This window comes from Hydra vulgaris, chromosome 01 (assembly GCF_038396675.1).
Source record: "Hydra vulgaris chromosome 01, alternate assembly HydraT2T_AEP".
NCBI classification, from domain to species: Eukaryota; Metazoa; Cnidaria; class Hydrozoa; order Anthoathecata; family Hydridae; genus Hydra; species Hydra vulgaris.
In genome coordinates this window covers 18941479-18961729 of record NC_088920.1, presented here as the reverse complement: position 1 = coordinate 18961729, position 20251 = coordinate 18941479, and the positions used below count along the sequence as shown (strand labels likewise).

Genomic DNA, 20251 nt, shown 5'->3' with positions numbered 1-20251 from the left:
TAGTGAAAACGCAACCCACGGCGTTATATGTACTCAAGCGATTACGCAATACTTCAATTAACAAGGATTTATACAATAACGCGTATAAAAAGTTCTCAATTGTTTTAAAGTGGGATTATAATTAGTAAATAAAAACTAAAATTGTTCCATTCGAAATATTCGTCGTCATAGAAACCATGTTGCTCGATATTAAAACTTACAATGGATTTGCAAGAACCTTAAAATTAGATCAAGAATGAAACTTTTTCTTAATTATTGGTAAAGCTTCCATTTGAGCAATTCTGAATTAACGAATAACATTACTCTAACTTTCGCTTTCGTTAAGATCGTTGTTTTCGATAAAAGTTGATACACCAAACAATACAACTTTTGATTAAAACTATGATCAAACTAAATGATCCACGACGAACTGCATGATTAAACATGGCGAAACTTACAAAGCCAATTTGCCTCCATTTAAGCTAATGCTTACAGCTTTTAACAACCCACTTTGAGAGTTTCGTTTCTCTTTATATTTGCGAGCATGTATTTCAAAACGTGATAAACTTTTCTTTGTACCCTATGACAGTTTGTATTTAACTTTAAAATTTTAAAATAAACAATAAAGTGTAATGCAATGTATTGAATTTGCTACCTTGGAATTTTCAAACGGTCCCTCCACCTTTGAGGCTGGTCGATTGAGATAATCCCGATGCGAAGGCATTGGGACTCTTGCACGCCCAATCCACCCTTTGTCACCAGGTTTTCGAGGTCTACAAACAAATACACAAGTGTTAAAGAATAATAATATTTAAAAAAACAATAATAGTAATAATAAAAGTATAAAAGAATCAACCTTGACTCGTCGTCTTCATCAATCTTCTCAGAATCAGAACTTAAAAATAAAAATGAAAACAAAAATTTCATTACATTTTTAAACCATTAAATTATTGATTTTAAAGAAATTTTATATGAGGTTTTACAAATATTTAAATAAAAATTTTTAAAACTTCCAAATTTTACTTTTTCCTTGAGACAATGAGATGAGAATGATGAGAAATAAGTAAAATGTATAGCTTTTAGGTCAGAATCAAGGTAATGTTCAAAACATGTAACACAGTATAACCTGCCGCCTCGTTATCTAACTGATTCAATAAATAATTTATCTTGGATAAGATTTATACTGCTGCTGTCTTGCAGAAAGATTTCTATAAAAAATCCAGCTTTGCACTCCCTTCGTGTTTGGCAGGCATAGATGTAAACTTCTAATAAATTGTTTCTTTTCTAGAATGAAGATCGCTGGGTTTACTTGGCAGTTTCTTATTTGTGTCTGTTTATGAATGACTAAAGAACTCTAAAATTCAGCTTAATGGTTCTGATTGTATTGTATGAGCAATCATTTTGCATAAGTTCAAAAATAAGTTTACATAAACTCATTCTCATAACATTCACTATTAATCATTACCACACATAACTAGAGATACATACATAACATTTACATACGTAATAGACACACACACGCCCCCCCCCCCCACCCACACACATAAATGTCAAAAGTTTTAAGAAGTATTGGTTACCCATCATCCACCATATTTTGTACAAACAAATTATTAAAATTAAATTACCTTAGCCTTTGTCGCTTTGCACTGGAAAAACTTGCCTTATCACGCATTTCTCTTTCTTCACGAGACATCTCACTGAAGTTTGTGGTCACGTTAAAAATAGGACGAGCCCAGTTAGCTGTACAAAACATTTAGAAATATTTTATATAAGAAACATTACCTAAAACTTCAAATGCTAAAAAAATATAATTTTGTCATGATTCATACTTATTATTTTTCCTGCTAACTTTTTGTTTTCAGGAATTTCTTTCGGATGTTTAAAAAGCAACATTACAGCACGGCCAATGCCACTTGATTTTAGAGCACCTTTATCCAAAGGAGGAAACTAACAATAATAAAAAAATACTTTACATACAATTTATGTATATATGATACATTACATAGATTTTAAGAGACATCTACATTCATACTTAAAAAGATATATAAATCTTTGCTTGGTTAATGTTGGTAAGTAAGGCAACTTAAGGTGAAAGAATGTCACCTTTTAATGAAGTTTTTCCTACTTAAACAATAATGCGAACTGTTGATGTATATCAACTGATATAGCCATAGATTTTGGTTTCGACAGACACTCATTTGATTAAAGGAAAAGAGTTTCTACACCTTTTAATTTTGTTCTGGTTTTTCTTTCTAATGTTCAAATCAAAGCAACATTTTATGGAAAAAAATTAACACAATTAGAATTCTAGCTAATTGATTTGCTTTGTGGACCATTTGTGAACTTACTTATTGAAAAATTAAAAACACACTCTTTTAGTAGCATAATGCTTCTTTAAATAATTTACACTTTCCTGTAGAAAAAATCTTCATAAGGTTTTTAATCAAAAGTATAATAAAGTTAGCTATAGTTGCATGCCTAATGTCAAGTCTCTAATAAATGCACATAACAACAAGATTTTATAACGCGATGAAAATATAACATCAAAACAATGCAACTGCATAGACAAAAAAGTTTGTCCATTTATTAACCAATGCCTTTCTAACAATATTGTATACCGAGCCACTGTAAGTTCTAGAGATCCTGAATTCAAAGATAAAATTTCAGTATAAGTAAAACCACATTAAAAATAAGATATGCCAACCATCTTAAATCTTTCAATGCACCCAAATATAAAAATGATTCTAAACTTTCTGAAGAAATCTGAAAACTAAAATCTAAAAATATAAAACCTGTGATTACGTGGAATATATTAACACGATGTAAGCCCTACAATCAAGCATCAAAAGTTTTTATTCTTTGTCTCTGCGAGAAATTTCGTATATTGTCATAGAGGTTATATATAGTATTATTTATTTATTTAGAGGATTATATTTACTTAATAAAATATATGAAACAATATCAAAGTGCCGGCATTCAAAGAAACTTTTACTTTCCTTGTTTGACACCGGGGACTAAAATCTTTGATGTCTTTTTGTTTTGTTTTTGTAATGACTGAAATTGTTCCACTGTAATTTTAATTTTAATTTTTGAAATGGCTTTTACCTTATGAAGTATACACTATGGCTGATGATTGCCAAAAAGTATGAAACTTAGAGTTCTATTAAAAGTTGTTTTAATTCATTATATATATATATATATATATATATATATATATATATATATATATATATATATATATATATATATATATATATATAAATCTTGTGTATATATCTATGCGCACAAGATTTATGATTTAAAAAACCTCTTTTGGAAAAATTCAAAACAAATTGAATTAAAAAAAAAATTTGACTAAAATACTTACTTCACTAAGCACTTTTAAAAACGTTTTTCTTATGTTTATATGCGGAAGAGCGTGGTCAGGCAATGGACTTAACCATTCCTAAATAAAATATGATTTTGAAAAAAATTAATATAAGAAAATTCATATCATTCAAAATAATTTACAAAATCTTTATTAAACATGAATTAGAAAATAAAGAAGTGCAATAGAAACACACAATAGAAAACAGATACAAGACTGGAATTAAGTGATCGCCAACTGCAATATCTGTAAATGCTTCTAGTCTTCAGATTTTTAGTTTTTTAAATACCATAAACTCTGTTTTTAACTTAACCCAATATTTGTAATTCAATAAATAAATTTACGTTGATCTTGAAATTATAAAACCATATTACTACTATTACTTTTATAATTTTTATCATTTTAAAAAATTTTGATTTAAACTTTAATATTTTAATTCATTTGATAAACAGTGGTAAGTAATAAACAGCGTTAAGTAAAAGTAAGAAAAAGTGGTAGTAGTGTAGTGGTAGAGTGCTCCCCTCTTTGGCAAGAAGTTCCAAATTCAATCCCCACCATGCCCCTAGTAATACTGAGCGATGAGGTCCAAGCTGTGAGGACCAGAAACTTTTTCAGATTTTTTATTTTTTTCAGATCATGCAATTCCTGATTACTTAATTCGAGCCTTGAATTATAAAAAAAAAAACTGTTAATAAATAATTAACTGCAAACAAAACTAGACATTTTTTTTTAAAATTATTATACAAACTTTATAAATATTTTACTTTCATTGCAGGTAACACTCCACAATCTATCAATGATTGTTGGAGATCTGCCCTACAAAAAAAAATAATAATGAAATAATTTATATATATATATATATATATATATATATATATATATATATATATATATATATATATATATATATATATATATATATATATATATATATATATTAGTAGTAGAAAATCACTTAACATGTTAAGTGATTTTCTACTACTAATATAATTGCTCTGTTCTTTTAAGAACATTGAGCACTCTATTGTGTAGAATACTTTTTAAAGTTGTTTAAATATATATATATATATATATATATATATATATATATATATATATATATATATATATATATATATATATATATATATATATATATATATATATATATATATATATATATACAGACCTCAGAATTAGGGTCGGCAATCGGCAATGCTGACCTGAAAGTGTTTGAGGTCTGCAAAAAACCGCCGACCTCGTTTCTATGTTTTATGGTAAGACCTTTGTATCAAATAATTTTTGCCGACCTGATGCCAACCTCTAAAAGATTGAGGTTGGCAAATTATTGCCGACCTCATTTTTCCTAATTCCGATGGTTGTATATATACATATATATACAACCATCAGAATTAGGAAAAAGGCCTCAGAAGAAATGGCGGGCAATCCCACTCTATGGTTGACCAACTATTTAATATTTAGTTGCAACAACTTGACCACAGCTTTTCAGATGGTCGATAACGTTATCAAACATTTGAAAAGCATTGGTCAAGTTGTTACAATAATATATGGAATGTTTGGTCACGCATAGAGTCAGATTGCCCGTCATTTCTGCAGAGGCCTCTATATATACATATATATATATATATATATATATATATATATATATATATATATTATATATATATATATATATATATATATACATATATATATATATACATATATATATATATACATATATATATATATATATATATATATATATATATATATATATATATATATATATATATATATATATGTATGTATGTATGTATGTATGTATGTATGTATGTATGTATGTATGTATGTATGTATGTATGTATGTATGTATGTATATATTTATATATATATATACATAAAGCCCTTGGAATAAAAAAAAATTAGGTCAGCAATTTATTGCTGACTTTAAACTATTACAGGTTGGCATCAGGTCATCAAAAAAAGTTTGCCACAAAGGTTTTACCATAAAACATAGAAACAAAGTCAATCACTTTTTGCCGACATCAAACACTTTAAGGTCGGCAGTTAGACTGGCACCAAATGCTGACCCTAATTCCGAGGGTTTTGTGTGTGTATATATATACATATATATATATATATATATATATATATATATATATATATATATATATAAAAGAAAATGTAATAAAAATAGTATATAAATTATAAACAATTGTTAACTTTATTAAATGCAATGAAATAAAAAACTTTAAAGATTCATTTTTAACATTTATTTAAATAAAACCTTTTTTATAAACTTATCTCACCAAGGTCAAGAAAAAATGGAAAATGATAAATATTTTTTCTTTTTTTTTCACTTCTTTACTCAACTACAAAAATCTGCTGGGAAGAGTGCTTCTTAGAGAAAACTTTATTACTGCTGTATTAAGATGTGCCACATTAAGTAATTTATGGTAAATATGATATATGGGAAAAAAACTGTACAACTATTTTAAACATAAAACAAACAAAAAAATAAATATATGTTATGCTACAGGGAACTTTGGAAAAGAAGTGTTTAAAATTTACATATATATGGCTATTTTTTTGTGATAAGCATTTTGCTCTTTTACAGATACTTTGTTGTGCGCACGCATATTTTTTATGCAAACATTTGTTTACAACAACTCACTTTGAAGTCTTTGTGATAAGAAAACGATATAAAAGTTATCAAAATTATAATTCTTTTATTATGTTCATAAGTCAAAAAATATTCAATAAACAACATCTATGCTGAACGTTTGTAAATTATAAATTTTGCTTTTTAATCATGGATAAATGAATCAAGAATAAATGGTAGTATTATCAGCAAACCATGCCACCTTAGATGTGAGAATATCTGGAAGATCGTTAATGTAAATTAAAAAGAGTATAGGACCAAGGATAGAACCTTGAGGAACCTCTGAAGTCAATGTCATCAAGAAAAGTAAAAAGAGACAACCAAAGCTTTCTAATCTTCTAATAGACCTAGTAAAGATATGTTTGTATCGGATTTACCAGCACTAAGACATTTATATCTGTATTTATAGCAATGCATATATATGTTATCCTACTGAAATATTGGTGGATGATTGGAGTTAAGCCAGTCTGATTGCCAACAGAAAAGCAAGATAAAATAATAAAGATAGATTTTTGGTTAAACTTGACAAAATGTCAGCTAAAATAAGGATTATCGGTCCACATCAAATTAGATTGGATAATTAAAATGGAAAAAAAAACTGCTTAAAATTAGAGAAGAAAGAATCAAGGAAAAAGTTTTTTATTTTATTTTTTTAACTAGTTTGTAATTAATAAAAATATATAAAAATAAAAAAAAGAAATACAAAAAAAGAATATATAAAAAAGAAAATATAAAAAAGAAAATATAAAAAAGAAATATAAGAATAGAAAGAATATATAAAAAAGAAATAACAAAAGAATATATAAAAATATATAAAATTTTAACTGGTTTTTAATTAGTTTTTAATTAACAAAAATTAGTTAAACTACAAAAGTAATTTATGTATTAATTTATTTATTAAGTAATATATTTATTTATTTAAAATATATACTTATATTAATTTTATTTACTTATACATGTTTATAATTATTTCAACTTAAGATCTTTAAATAAAATAAATAACTTTAAGCTATTTGTATTAATTGTTTCGTACTTTAAACATAAAACGTATTTCATTTCCCTACTCCAGATTTTCTTCTCTATCTCTTCACATTTTTTGTATGTTAAGATATCTGATTTAAAAAACCATTAGAAATCAAGAGAAAAGTTTCTAATTTATCTTTAGTGAACATAAGACTTTCATATTTTTTTCTTCAATTTTTTAATTTTTTATTCTTTAAATTTGTATTCTTTTTTCTTATTGTTTTATGTGTTCTGAAAAACTACAGTAGTACAGTTTTCTTTGTACTAAACTTAATGCATAAGCAAACTCATCATTGTTAGTATCATAAATATTTATTTTAAATAAATTTTTAAAAATGATAAAGTTTAAAACACAGCATACTGTTTTAGGATTTAAAAAAAAAAAAAAAAAAATAATTAAATTCAGATTTTGAATATTTCTTCGAAAACTAAAAAAATTTAAATAAATATAAATTTATAAAGTTATTTATTCTTATAGATTTAATAAAAAATGGTTTTTTAAAATGTTTAAAATTTAAAATTAATATTATGCAACTTTCAAAACTATACTTTCTCAAATGATCGAGTACAATCGGCAACATTTTCATCTTATTTGTAGCGGCTTTAGAAGATTGATTTAACATTCGATCAGTCTAAAAAAGTTATTTAATCAAGTTATTGTATAATAATTGGATTGAAAATATTTCAAAAAAAACAAACAAACAGACCTCGGCAGCTTCCTTCATTTTCTTTATCATTGAGTCTATGATATCATCATTGTCATTAATAACTTCAAAGTCCTTATTTAAAAAAATTTGTATTTGTCTAAGTAACATACTATAATGATATTTTTACTGTCTATATATATACATATATACATATACATATATATATATATATATACATATACATATACATATATATATATATATATATATATATATATATATATATATATATACATATATATATATATATATATATATATATATATATATATATATATATATATATATATATATATATATATATATATATATATATATATGTATATATGTATATATACAGACAGTAAAAATTTTTTTAAAGATTACACCTATGTTCATGTGGTTAACACAACATATTTACCAATTATGCTTTATCAATTAAAACATTTTATCAACTTTTTCAAAAAGTTTATCAACTTACTTTTTTAGATCTTCTTTTCATTTTGTTCATCTGAAAAAAAACAACAGTATAAATAAAAGAATTAGTGTGTGATGCAATAGTGTAGAGGTGTTGATAAAGTAGCAGAGTGCTTACATTAGCTCTCTCTATATGTATGTATGTATGTATGTATGTATGTATGTATGTATGTATGTATGTATGTATGTATGTATGTTAGGGTGGTTCAGAAAATAAAATGATTTCATATCTTAGAGGCACTTGCATTTTTATGTTCCTTTTGCTTTGTAAATACACCACAAAAAAATTGAAGAACATCAGACAATATTTAGAACTGCCTCATCAACCTCAAAATTTCAGCATTTTTAGTAATTTTTAAGAATATTGCAAAAAATTAAATTTTTTTTATTAACATAAAAAAAATACAACAAATTTTATATCTTTACAATAAATTAAAAGAAAGTTTTATTTTATTTCTTTTCCATCAATACTTTTCCTTTTATTTTATTTCCATCAATACTTATTTTCCATCAACACAATACTTATTATTTACTTCCTTTATTTCTTTATTAACTTATTTTATTTCTTTTTATTTTTTCTTTTATTTTAATACTTTTCCAAAACTGTTTTCACTGTTTGTTCCATATTTTCAGTTAACTGTTTAGTTACAACCAACATCTGAAAGTAACGTTGACTTCTTTGGATTGGGAAATCTTTGCCGGTGACTTTTCACCATTTAAAACAAATATTGCTTTTTGCTCTTCTTGTTTTGATGTTGTAGAATTAAATGCAGTGACTAGAACAATTCCTCTTTCTGCACTATCATTGACAACTTTTAGTGCCTTAACAGTTTTCTTTGCGGCCTGATAATTTGGAATATCTGACCACTTATCAACAACCTCCTTCAGAAAGGACATGTCTGACTGTAAGGCATCAAAAAAGAAACATAAAGATGGTCCAATGAAATACTCCAGAGGGTATGCACTCAGATCTTCAGTTCCAGTGTATCGGATTGATCATCATTCAAGCTCTTGATTATCTACAATCTGATCTTGCAATTTTGCTACCATAAGTTTTTTCGTCATAACAGGCACTAGATCAGAAAACAGACTAAGCGGTGCTAGTTCTTTTCTAAGATACCATAAAAGGCGACCCACTGCTTTCAATGCAGTTGTTGAGATAACATTTGACTTGAACTGTACTATGTTAATGCTTTTATGATATTTAAATCATAATGTTGAATGGAGCATCGCAAGAGATGGGCAGATTATCCATGCTTTTACATAGATAAGAGCAACAAACAAACCAAATTCCAAGCACCCTGAACTTTCACGTTTGGTGAGCTTAAATTGAGTTTGAAATAAGAAAATCTTTAAAACATAAATTATTTTAGACACCCACCTTGCGTGGTAAAAAGGGAAATCTGAACTGTATGCCTTGAGGTGGAATACCTTCAAGAAAGATCAAAGTAAGTTCTAAAAGTTCACGATAATATTCTCTGGGTAAATTTCTTGCCTTTCTATTCAACACTCCTAAAATATAATCAACTACCTCTCTCTTCAATTCTTTATTTAAATTATGATTGGTGCAAGCTGTTTATATTTCTCTATGTTCGACCAATATTCCTGAGATCGACGAAACAACAACATTTGAGCCAAAGGATGGACTGAAAACTGCCTTGAAGACATCGCCATACAGAACTTCATGCATATGATTGCAACATGCTAACCAGAGCAGATTTTTTTTGTGATTGATGCTGTGATTGATTGAAAGAAATTCAATCAGAAATGGCAACCATTGTTGCATTTGCTATAAATTCACCAGTCCCTTGTGCCACTTTAGAAATTGCCAAGAGTTTTTATGTTCCTAATCCTGAAACTAGAATCGCCTGACAATCAACTTTTTTAGACCCATCTAAAATTGCTGGCAAAAGTTTTCCATCAATATGAATAACCAAAGGTCCCTCCGAACTAAAGGATGCCTTAATGTTAGCATAATGTTAAAAACGATGATTCGTTCGGCTTCTTCTAATGCTATTACGAGATATTGGTAGTTTTGATATATCACCCTCACCATACGATTGGATGGCTGCTGTTAAGATATATGCAGCTTTTCTGTCACTTGCATTTGTACAATCAAGTGCAGATGCAAGTGCTGAAGGAATATCATCTAAAGCAGATACCTTTGCACGTTTAGAAGTTGATGGGGATTTCTCCTGGCAATATTCCTCAACAAAATTGTAATGTTGTTGAACCATATAGTCTTCATCGCTAGATATAGCATTGTCTGCTTCGCTGGAACTATCTGATGATGACAGTAATTCTTTTTCTATTTCCAGACATTCTTTGAATTTTCGCTTTCTCTCTTCTTCTTTGATACCATGTTGAACTTTCTTTTGCATTCTCTATTCTTTACTTTCTTCTTTTTTTGCCAAAATTCTATCTAGACCTCCCATGGCATGTTTTCTTTCTGAACGTTGGTCTGCAAGAAATATTTGATCTTCTTCTACTTTTATCAGTTTCAATGCATTGTGGTGAGCAATATCAATAACACAATTTACTGAGTTCAAAAATCTTCTTCTTTTACCTGCTGTGCTGGCTCACCATGACTCTTGTTCTTTGAAATATTTCTGTATCTTTCCAATAAAGCTTCAGTTTTACAAACAATACTTCTATGTTCAGCAGTTGGAATTCTGGCTCTGGCCCAGATCTCACACAACTGCTGGATTATATTTTTTATGGCATCTTATAGAGTTTGACTGTTCTTTTTATGATGGAAAAAATATATTCTTAAAACTTCCAAACTTGTGGACAAAACTCTGCCCCTAAAATGTGGTTCTGGTTCCCAATCAAATAAATAAGTTTTTGATCTTGTTTCAGCCATTATTACTTTCTGCCAACCACCACTCGGTTTACATTAGTTCTATAATCTAATCTTTGGTAACTATAAGTAAGTAAATAAAAAATGTTTGGCATTATTTCATTTATTTTAAATTTGTTTTAACATTGCTCTCTGCAGTCAAGATTCCACTATTTTGCTTGTTTTGTTTTTATTTGTGATCTATGATCTTTGGTAACTAATAAGTAAGTAAGTAAACACTCAACACAAATTTTTTGCAGGTAATAATAGTAATTACTAATTAGCTCTTGAAAATAGGTACAAAGTAAATATTTTAAAAATCAAACCCGAAAATGAAAAATCTGCAAACTTTAGGTCCCATAAGGCAGTTCTAAATATTTTCTGATTTCAATAATATTTCATAGTTTTGTTTTAGAGGTCAAAAGGACATAGATATCAAAATGCCTCTGTAATTGGTTGACTTTAATTTTTTGTCTACAGAAGCTGAACCGCTCTAATGTATGTATGTATGTATGTATGTATGTATGTATGTATGTATGTATGTATGTATGTATGTATGTATGTATGTATGTATGTATGTATGTATGTATGTATGTATGTATTTATGATATGTATGTAAAAGTTTTAAACCAAGTCTTAACAGATTGCTGAAACCTTAAACAAAAATCTTCAGCACAAGCAAGTAAAGCTGCCTCATTAGCCAACAAAATAATTAGTCAACTAAAACATAATTTTATCATTCATGATGTTTACCTTTGAAAAAATTATATACTTGCTACATATGTTCACATTTGGATTTCAACTTCAAACTTCATGTTCAATTTAGATGAACATGAAGATATGATTCAGCAAAATAAATATAAAATAAACTGCTGCATAGCAGTGTGATTGATCTGTATACTTGACATTAGCCCTGGATTAGGGTTAGTCCCATAAAGGACCAGTGTAAAGAGCTGTTTGACAATGTACCTCCAGAAATCCACGACAGATAAAACAACTGAGCGAATCTCTGAGTTATGACACTTTAAGGTTTATTTTAATGTGAAGTTTTTTTTTCTATTACAGTTTTAGATTATATTTAAAAATGTTTTTCAAAATAATTTGAAAAATTCTTGGTATAAATTATTAAATAACAATATATAAAATATATTTTAAATAAAGTTAAAACAGAAAATTAAACTAATTTTCAATATTATTAAGAAAAAAACAATTTTTTTTACAGAGATGAAATTAAAATAAAACCCATAAAAACCCAATTTTACCCAATAAAACCCAAAATTACCCAAAAAAACCCACTAGGCTGGGTTTTTAAAAAAAAACAAAAACAAACAGGTTTTCATCAACACTGCCAGAGACCAGGAAAAAATAGAAATTTAAAGCCTGGATCCTATTGGGACTCCTCATCCCTGCATATATAATTATATTAGATATGATTAAAATGGAATAATAATATTATTATTAAAATTGAAGATTTAGAATAGAGCGTCTATTTAAGATGAATCATGGATTTGTTTTGAAATTATATTAATCATACTAATTTGAAAGATTGGAAATGAGTAACCAAAACTTGTACAATTAATAATCTAAAAGAAAAAAAATGTAAATTATGTTTATATTTGATTTATTATTTAATTTTATTGGATATAAATTAGTTCAATCTTTTTAAAACAATTTTATTGCAGCACAAGAGGGCATGATCACTTAGGAATTATAAATCAATGTGAGAATGTATAATTATAAATCAATGTGAGAAACAAGAGCTAAAGCTCTTGTTTCTCACAAGTAAATCATTTTTTTATCTTTATAATATAAAATTACTAGTAAATCAAATTAGGAGTTTATGCGTGAGAAATCAAAAAGATTAATAATCTGAAATATAAAAGTAAAACAAAAATTGAAGAATTTTGTTTAATTTTTTATGAATTCTTTTAAATCATATGATTTTAAATGATTTCATACTGTTACCATACATAATATATATATATATATATATATATATATATATATATATATATATATATATAAATGTGTTTATATATATATATATATATATATATATATATATATATATATATATGTATATATATAAAAGATTTATGATGAATGCAGAACTATTTAAACTATTAACTTTGATAAGTAACAAGTAAAAATAATATAATAAAATAAAACTTGACATAAAAGAAATATTACCTCTTTTTTTTTTTGAAGCATAAGATCAAAATCAGAGACAAAACTAAATTAAAAATCAAAATTACTTTACACATTTTATAGTAAACAATACTTATTAATACTTGCTTGTTAACCAATATTAGTTAACAATCAATAAACTGGTACCTCGTGTGATACTAATAGTGATAATATACTATTATTACTGGTACCTAGTGTGATACCTATTCTATAATATACAATTATTATTGGTACATAGTTTGATACTATTAGTGAAAATATGCCTGAACTTAGTGTGATACTAATACCATTATTATCAAAGTGATAACAACTGTACAACATAAACAACGCAACACAAAACTTTAATTATTGCAAGATCACTTGAGACAGTCAGAAAAATAATGATAATATTATCACACTAGGTACTAGTTTATCAGTTTTCCACTTATATTATCACTATTAGTATCACACTAGGTACCAGTTTATTAAAATTTAGGCCAGAAAGATTTTTATATAAAAATTAAATGCAAGACTGCTGAGAAAAAAAGATCCAATTGACAAATAAATAAAAACAGATTTATGAACATGAATGTGCACACAAATGAGGAACTATAGAATTTGGATATAAGATGAAATTATTAGCTTAGATAACTTAAAATTTCAAAGACATACTTTCTAACTGGAGGTTCTTCATCCTCACTACTTGCATCTCCATCACCAGATTTTTTAACTTCATCTTGTTTTTTAGCTACATTGATAACAAAAAATTCCAATTGAAATTTTGAACATAAACTTGTTTGTGGAATAAACTTTTAGTAATAACTTAACTTAACTAATATTTATAAATAATAAAATATTTACTAAGTATTTATAAATACTAAAAACTAAATAATAATACTTAACTAAATATTTTTATATTATGTAATATAAAAATATTAATAAAAATAATCAATGAAAAGCAGGTCATCAACCATCATTACCATTATTTTATTTGCTATAAAAAAATTAAACACAACAAAAAAAACCTTTCTCTTTTTCTGGTAATATTTCATCATCATCAAAGCCCTGAAAAATACAAAGTAAAACTTTAGTTTATATCTGAAAAAAATTTAAAGTTGCAAAATGATGTTTTTAGAGAAACTTGTTTTATTTTTGTTACTATTAAAAAACTTTCAGAAAGGAAAAAAAAATTAAAACATTTAAGCCAAAAAAGATTATTAAAACAAATACAATAAAACTAAAAAATACTTTATAAATGTAATAATTATTTTCAAAACCTCAAATTCTTCTTCATCGTCACTTTCACCAAAAATATCAGCAATAAGATTACCAGCATCCTCTCTCTCTACTTCTCTATTATAAAAATGAAATTTAAAATAAATAAAGAAATGCAAATGAGAGCAAAAATATAATATTATTAAACATACCATTGACTAAAAAAAAATTGGCTTTTTTTCTATTAATAAACACTTTTTGTCAGAAATACTAATATTAACCAGGCTGGTAGATGCTCTTTCATGGTTGGGACCAATTTCGAAAAAACTCCTTTTCTCACACACATATACTCACTCACACAAATTGTGTTGTCATATTGTGATAAAGTAGAATATAAACTATTTCTGAAATATTTATACAAAGTAAAAAATAAAATTCATTTAAGAGGTGGGGCTGGAAATTCGTTGCCATGTGCCTCTTGCCTAGTGTTCTCATCAGAGTAGAAGTAGATTTACTCAAAACAGAGATGAGTCGATTTGAAAACATTGAAACTCGAGAAAAAATGAGAAAGTTTGTGTATTACTTTAAGAAGTATTAGATTACAACACAAACCTCAGCTTTTTTTTCTGTGTATGGACTTTAATTGAGAACCAACAATGTCTCTTGCTTGTTACTTTTAATTAGTAATGTACAAAAGACTAGGTAAGTACAAAAGGTAAGTTAATGACCAAACCTTTTCCCAAAACACAAAACAATTTTTTTTTAAAGTTATAAAGATTTCATTTTTTAATGCAAGTTAACAAAGGTACTTATTCAAAGAAACGCAAAAAATCTATATTCTATAAAAATAAATTAAACATTATAGGGCTATTATATATATTAAATATGGAATTTTTAATATATATATATATATATATATATATATATATATATATATATATATATATATATATATATATAAAATAGAAAATTAGAGGATCAATATAGGAATTTTCAGAAAATGAAAAAAAAATCAACCCTCGGAATTAGAAAAAATGATGTTGGCAATATTTTTTTGCCGACCTCAAACACATTCAGGTCGGCAGTTAGGTCAGCATTGCCAACGCTAATTTCGAGGGTTGAAATATTGACACAAAAAACCACCAGTCATGTTGGTATAAAACAAAACATGATTAAACTTTATTATCATCAACTAAAAACAAATATGACAACATATAATATATTATATATATATTATTATCATATTTGTTTTCAATTTGTTTAAACAGATTATACATATGATATGTATAATTTGTTTAAACAAATTGAAAATAAAAGAATACAATTTATGATGATATAATATGAGATATGGTAAACAGGTCCTTTTTGTCAAATCATTATAGTTTGCATCAAGTTTAGTTAACCACAAGATATACAGTGGTTCACTAATTTGCAGATGAAAAAAAAGAAAAGGTGACTATAAAAATGATTTTGCACAATTTTCTTTGTTTTCCTTTAGGTAGATCAGACCATGCAATGATCTCTCAAGATCTTTTTTCTCATATTTCTTTCTCAGATTCATTCTTTTATCACACTTTTTACTTCTACACTAAAACTGACTGGGGTTCTTTTTGTGATGTTCTTTGTGGCAGTCCTTGGGCTGGTGTCTTTTATCTCCCCGCTGATAAATGCACCTTTTACATAATTTCCTGGATCCAGACAGGTATGGAGGTTTTTATTCCTTCTAGCTGGTTTTGAGCCAAGCCTCATTCTACTCCATGGTTTTCACCTTATGTAGCCAGTATTTATAATTGTTATTTATAATTATCATATTTATAATTTATATATTATTCATCTTTTTTACAAAAGTTTCTCTCTTGAAAACAAGCTTTATTTTATCAGTGCATAAAATTAATGTAAAAAGGTGCTGTCTGATGCTAAGCTCCAATATTCTCAGTTTATCTGCTCTATCTGCCAAACTTGAGTTGAAAAGGTTAAATCTCTTTCTTTTTTCTATAAAATACTATCATGGTTGCTGCTAAAACAAGCTATCATCTCTAGTTCCATCAGCCAAAACTCATTCATCTCATTCATTCATTTCAAAAACTTTTATTCATCTCATTTTTTTCTTTGCATATTAATACTTTGGAACTCTCTCCCATCTACATGTTCACACAACCTACAATTCTTCAAGTCTTCTGTCAACCATTCCTTTCTTCTCTGTCCAACCACTTCTTCTTCGCACTTTTACAATAATCTTTATTTTTGAGTAACTCTTAACTTAATGGTGGTTACTTGCAGCCTTGTATAAAAAAACTAGCTTAAAAAAAAAGTTGCTATCAAAATTATGAATCACGTTGTCGCCAATATTAAGAATCAAGTTATTATCAACATCCCAGTGGGGATGTCAGTGAGACATTTTACACAAGTTTGAATGTCCATGAGATGTCCAACAGATGTTTCCTGGACAACGCGTACCCACTGATATTAACAATCAAGTTGCTATAAACATAAGATTAAAGATCAAATTGCTGTTAACATAAATTAAGTTTTTATTAATAATAAGAATCAGGTTGCTATCAACATTAAAAAACCAAGTTAACTTGTACAAACATAATTAGAAAAGTTGGTAAAATTGTGTATGAATCTTATTAAACTTCATTATTATTGAATTCATAAATTATATCTAGAATACTTATATTAAATGCTTTAACTGAAGAATACTTTGAATAAATACAGATTAAACACCAAAACAAAAAACAATATATAAGTATCAAAACAGTTGACCATTTAAAAATCGTCTGAACTTTGTGACAAGTTTTTATACACATACACAGGGTTCGAATTAAGTGTCAAACATTAACACTCCTGAGATAATTTTTAAGACCTGTCTAAGGGGACAAATATAACTATTGTTCTTTTAACTAACTATTGTTCTTTTTTTTAGACAAAATAAACAATGGTTAGTTGCCCTCTTTTATCAGATATCAATAACGACGATATCCGGCACCTATTTCAACCCCTGCATACACAAAAGCAGAACATTCAACATGAATAACAGCCAGTACAAATTAGTAACAAGAAACTTAAAAACATGGAAAATAAGATTTTTTTAAGCACAAAAAAAGTTTTTAGTAAAGTTTTATTTACACCACTTACTCCTCGTCTTTTTTTTTTAAATCTTCTTCACTATCCTCTTCTTCTTCTACTTCAGTATTGTCTAAAGAAGTTTCTGTAGATGGTTCAACAGTAGATGACTTTTCTAAAAATATTTATTCAACCTTTTTTACACACAGTTTTTCTAGCAACAGAAATGGGATAATAATGTTGATGATAATGATGATCATTATCATTATCTTTTCTAAAAATAATTATTCAGTCTATTTTACATACAGTTTTCTTAGTAACAGAAATGGGATGATAAAAATGGTGATAATGATGATGATGATCATGAACACTTTTACTGTTGAACTTATTATAAGTACGAAAAAACAATAAAAAAAATAAAAAAATTTAACCTAATTTATACTCAGCTCTGCTTAAAGAAGATTTTTCATCGTTATTTTCATCCATATTACTATTCTTAGTTTCATCAGAACTATCTTTTTGTTTCATTTCTATTTCACTATCTATTGGTGAAAAATCGTCATTGTTACTTTTAGTAACTAAAAAATCGTCAATTAATGTGTCCTCCTGAACATGCTCCTCTTCTTGGGTATCACATTCAACATCGCTCAAAGGTGAAGGTACAGGTGCCTCAATATCATCAGTATTTTTATTGACTAATGAATTTATTGCTGTTGTTTTATTAGAAGAAAGCAAATGATAACCACTACTGTTAGAGTTTTCCTCCTCAAAATTTAATTCATTGTCACTTTCTTGAGAAGGACTAAATTTTCCATCTTCAGTCTCATCTTCATTTTGATTATTTTCTTCATCACTTATATTTTCAAAAGCATTGTCTATCTTTTCAGTAAAGCCTAAATCTTCAAAGTCTCGATCACCCGGATCTGAAATCGGGCTAATTGGTTCAAATGTTTGATTTTTTTCAAATTCATCTTCTTTTTCATCCTCAATACCATCTTCTTTCTCATCTCTATTAAAACTTTCATTATCATTTGGAGGACTTATTGGTTCATATTCATCACTATCATTAGAATTGTTCGAATTTTGCTCCTCACTTAGACACGATTTTATTTCTTTGTGAGCAATAAATGAATGACTAGTTTGGATTGGTTCATTTGGTAAAGAAATGTTTTCATCAGAATCAATATCTGAAAAATTCAAATTATCATCATCGTCATCTAATGCTGCCATTTTGACCCTATCAAATTTAAATAGTTATATTTATAATATATAAGATATATTCAAAATTGACTTCAACAGGAAATTGCAGTGCAGTGGAGTGTACATACATCGACTGACTATATATATATGTTAAAATATGCAAAAAAGCATATGAGTAAAAAAAATAAATAAATATGGTTCAAACTTAAATATATATATATATATATATATATATATATATATATATATATATATATATATATATATATATATAGAGAGAGAGAGAGAGAGAGAGAGAGAGAGAGAGAGAGAGAGAGTAAGTGACCGGGGCCCTGGCTTAAAATGAGACTTTTTGCAAATCCAGCCCCGGCAAAATTATAAGATTTAGCAGGGGTTGATAGCCGGGGCTGGAAATAAATTTATAATTCATTATATATTATAATTTTATACTTACATTTACTATTTATTAAATTCTGGCATATATTTATGTCAGTATTTAATAAATAGGACCAGATACAGTAAAAAGATGCAACTTGTTGAAAAAGAAGCAAAGCAAGATCGAGTTTTAGTTTATTGTAATAGAGATGATAGCTTGTTCGAGCATTGACCATGATTAGAGAAACAGTATAAAAGAGGACTAAAGCCTGCTGCTTCTGCTGCTGATGATGATGACAATGATGATGATGATAATGATGATGGCAATGATAATGATGATGATGTTTATAAATGCATATATATACAAAATCAAACATAAATTTTGAAAAAATTAAATGTATTTTATGCAGCCCCCGGTCACAAACCCGGCCCCAGCCCCAACTATATTTTATCAGACCCATATATATATATATATATATATATATATATATATATATATATATATATATATATATATATATATGTATATATATATATATATATAATAATAATAATAATAATAATAATAATAAAATATATATCAAACTTAATAAATACAAATAGTATTTATTATGCTAAATATATATTTAAAAACAACAATAAAATTCATAATTTCAAAATCTTGGTAATAGCTCTTTCCAGTTCACAAAATGAGCAAAAATTTCACATTTCGTGAAATGGCACATTTCATGATTTAATAAAAATGTTATCTTTTTTATTAAACGTGAAATGTTAAATGACTATACTTTTGAAAATTTTTATATCATTTCGCTTTATTTGAAACCCAGATAAACCTGATATAATTGATCTATTTTTGAAGAACATTTTTCTTTGATAATATTTAAATACTATCAAAGAAAAATATTAGGGCTTGTTAAATCTTTGAAGGTCTTGAGGTACCTTTAAAATTATTTTGAATTTAAAATAATACTGGTGTAGGCAGTATGTTCATTTTACAAAATCTAGAACAAACATATCTTTTTCAATATAAAAACGATTAGTCATCCTGTCTTATCATAATAAATGAAGATATATAAAAACTGGCAGAATGATTTATGTAAAATAATACTGCCTGTAGGCAGTATTATTTTTATTTAAAGAATAATTTAAAATAATACTGCCTGTAGGCAGTATGTTTGTCTCACAAATTCTAGGACAAAATCAAAATTTTTGCC

General features: G+C 26.7%; 1 protein-coding gene across 1 annotated transcript; it reads right to left on the bottom strand.

The window, feature by feature from the left end:
• Positions 1 to 18790, bottom strand: LOC100205761 (protein IWS1 homolog). The gene is made up of 16 exons (XM_065787564.1): positions 17894 to 18790; positions 17535 to 17637; positions 14459 to 14534; positions 14207 to 14246; positions 13854 to 13929; positions 13206 to 13248; positions 8181 to 8210; positions 7721 to 7792; positions 7563 to 7645; positions 4111 to 4162; positions 3347 to 3424; positions 1809 to 1926; positions 1605 to 1719; positions 836 to 874; positions 635 to 752; positions 1 to 559 (listed from the first exon to the last, which is right to left on the bottom strand). Exons 1-16 carry the CDS (start codon positions 18690 to 18692, stop codon positions 434 to 436), a joined length of 1968 nt encoding a protein of 655 aa, XP_065643636.1. The 5' UTR covers positions 18693 to 18790; the 3' UTR covers positions 1 to 433.
• Positions 18791 to 20251: the final 1461 nt, after the last annotated feature.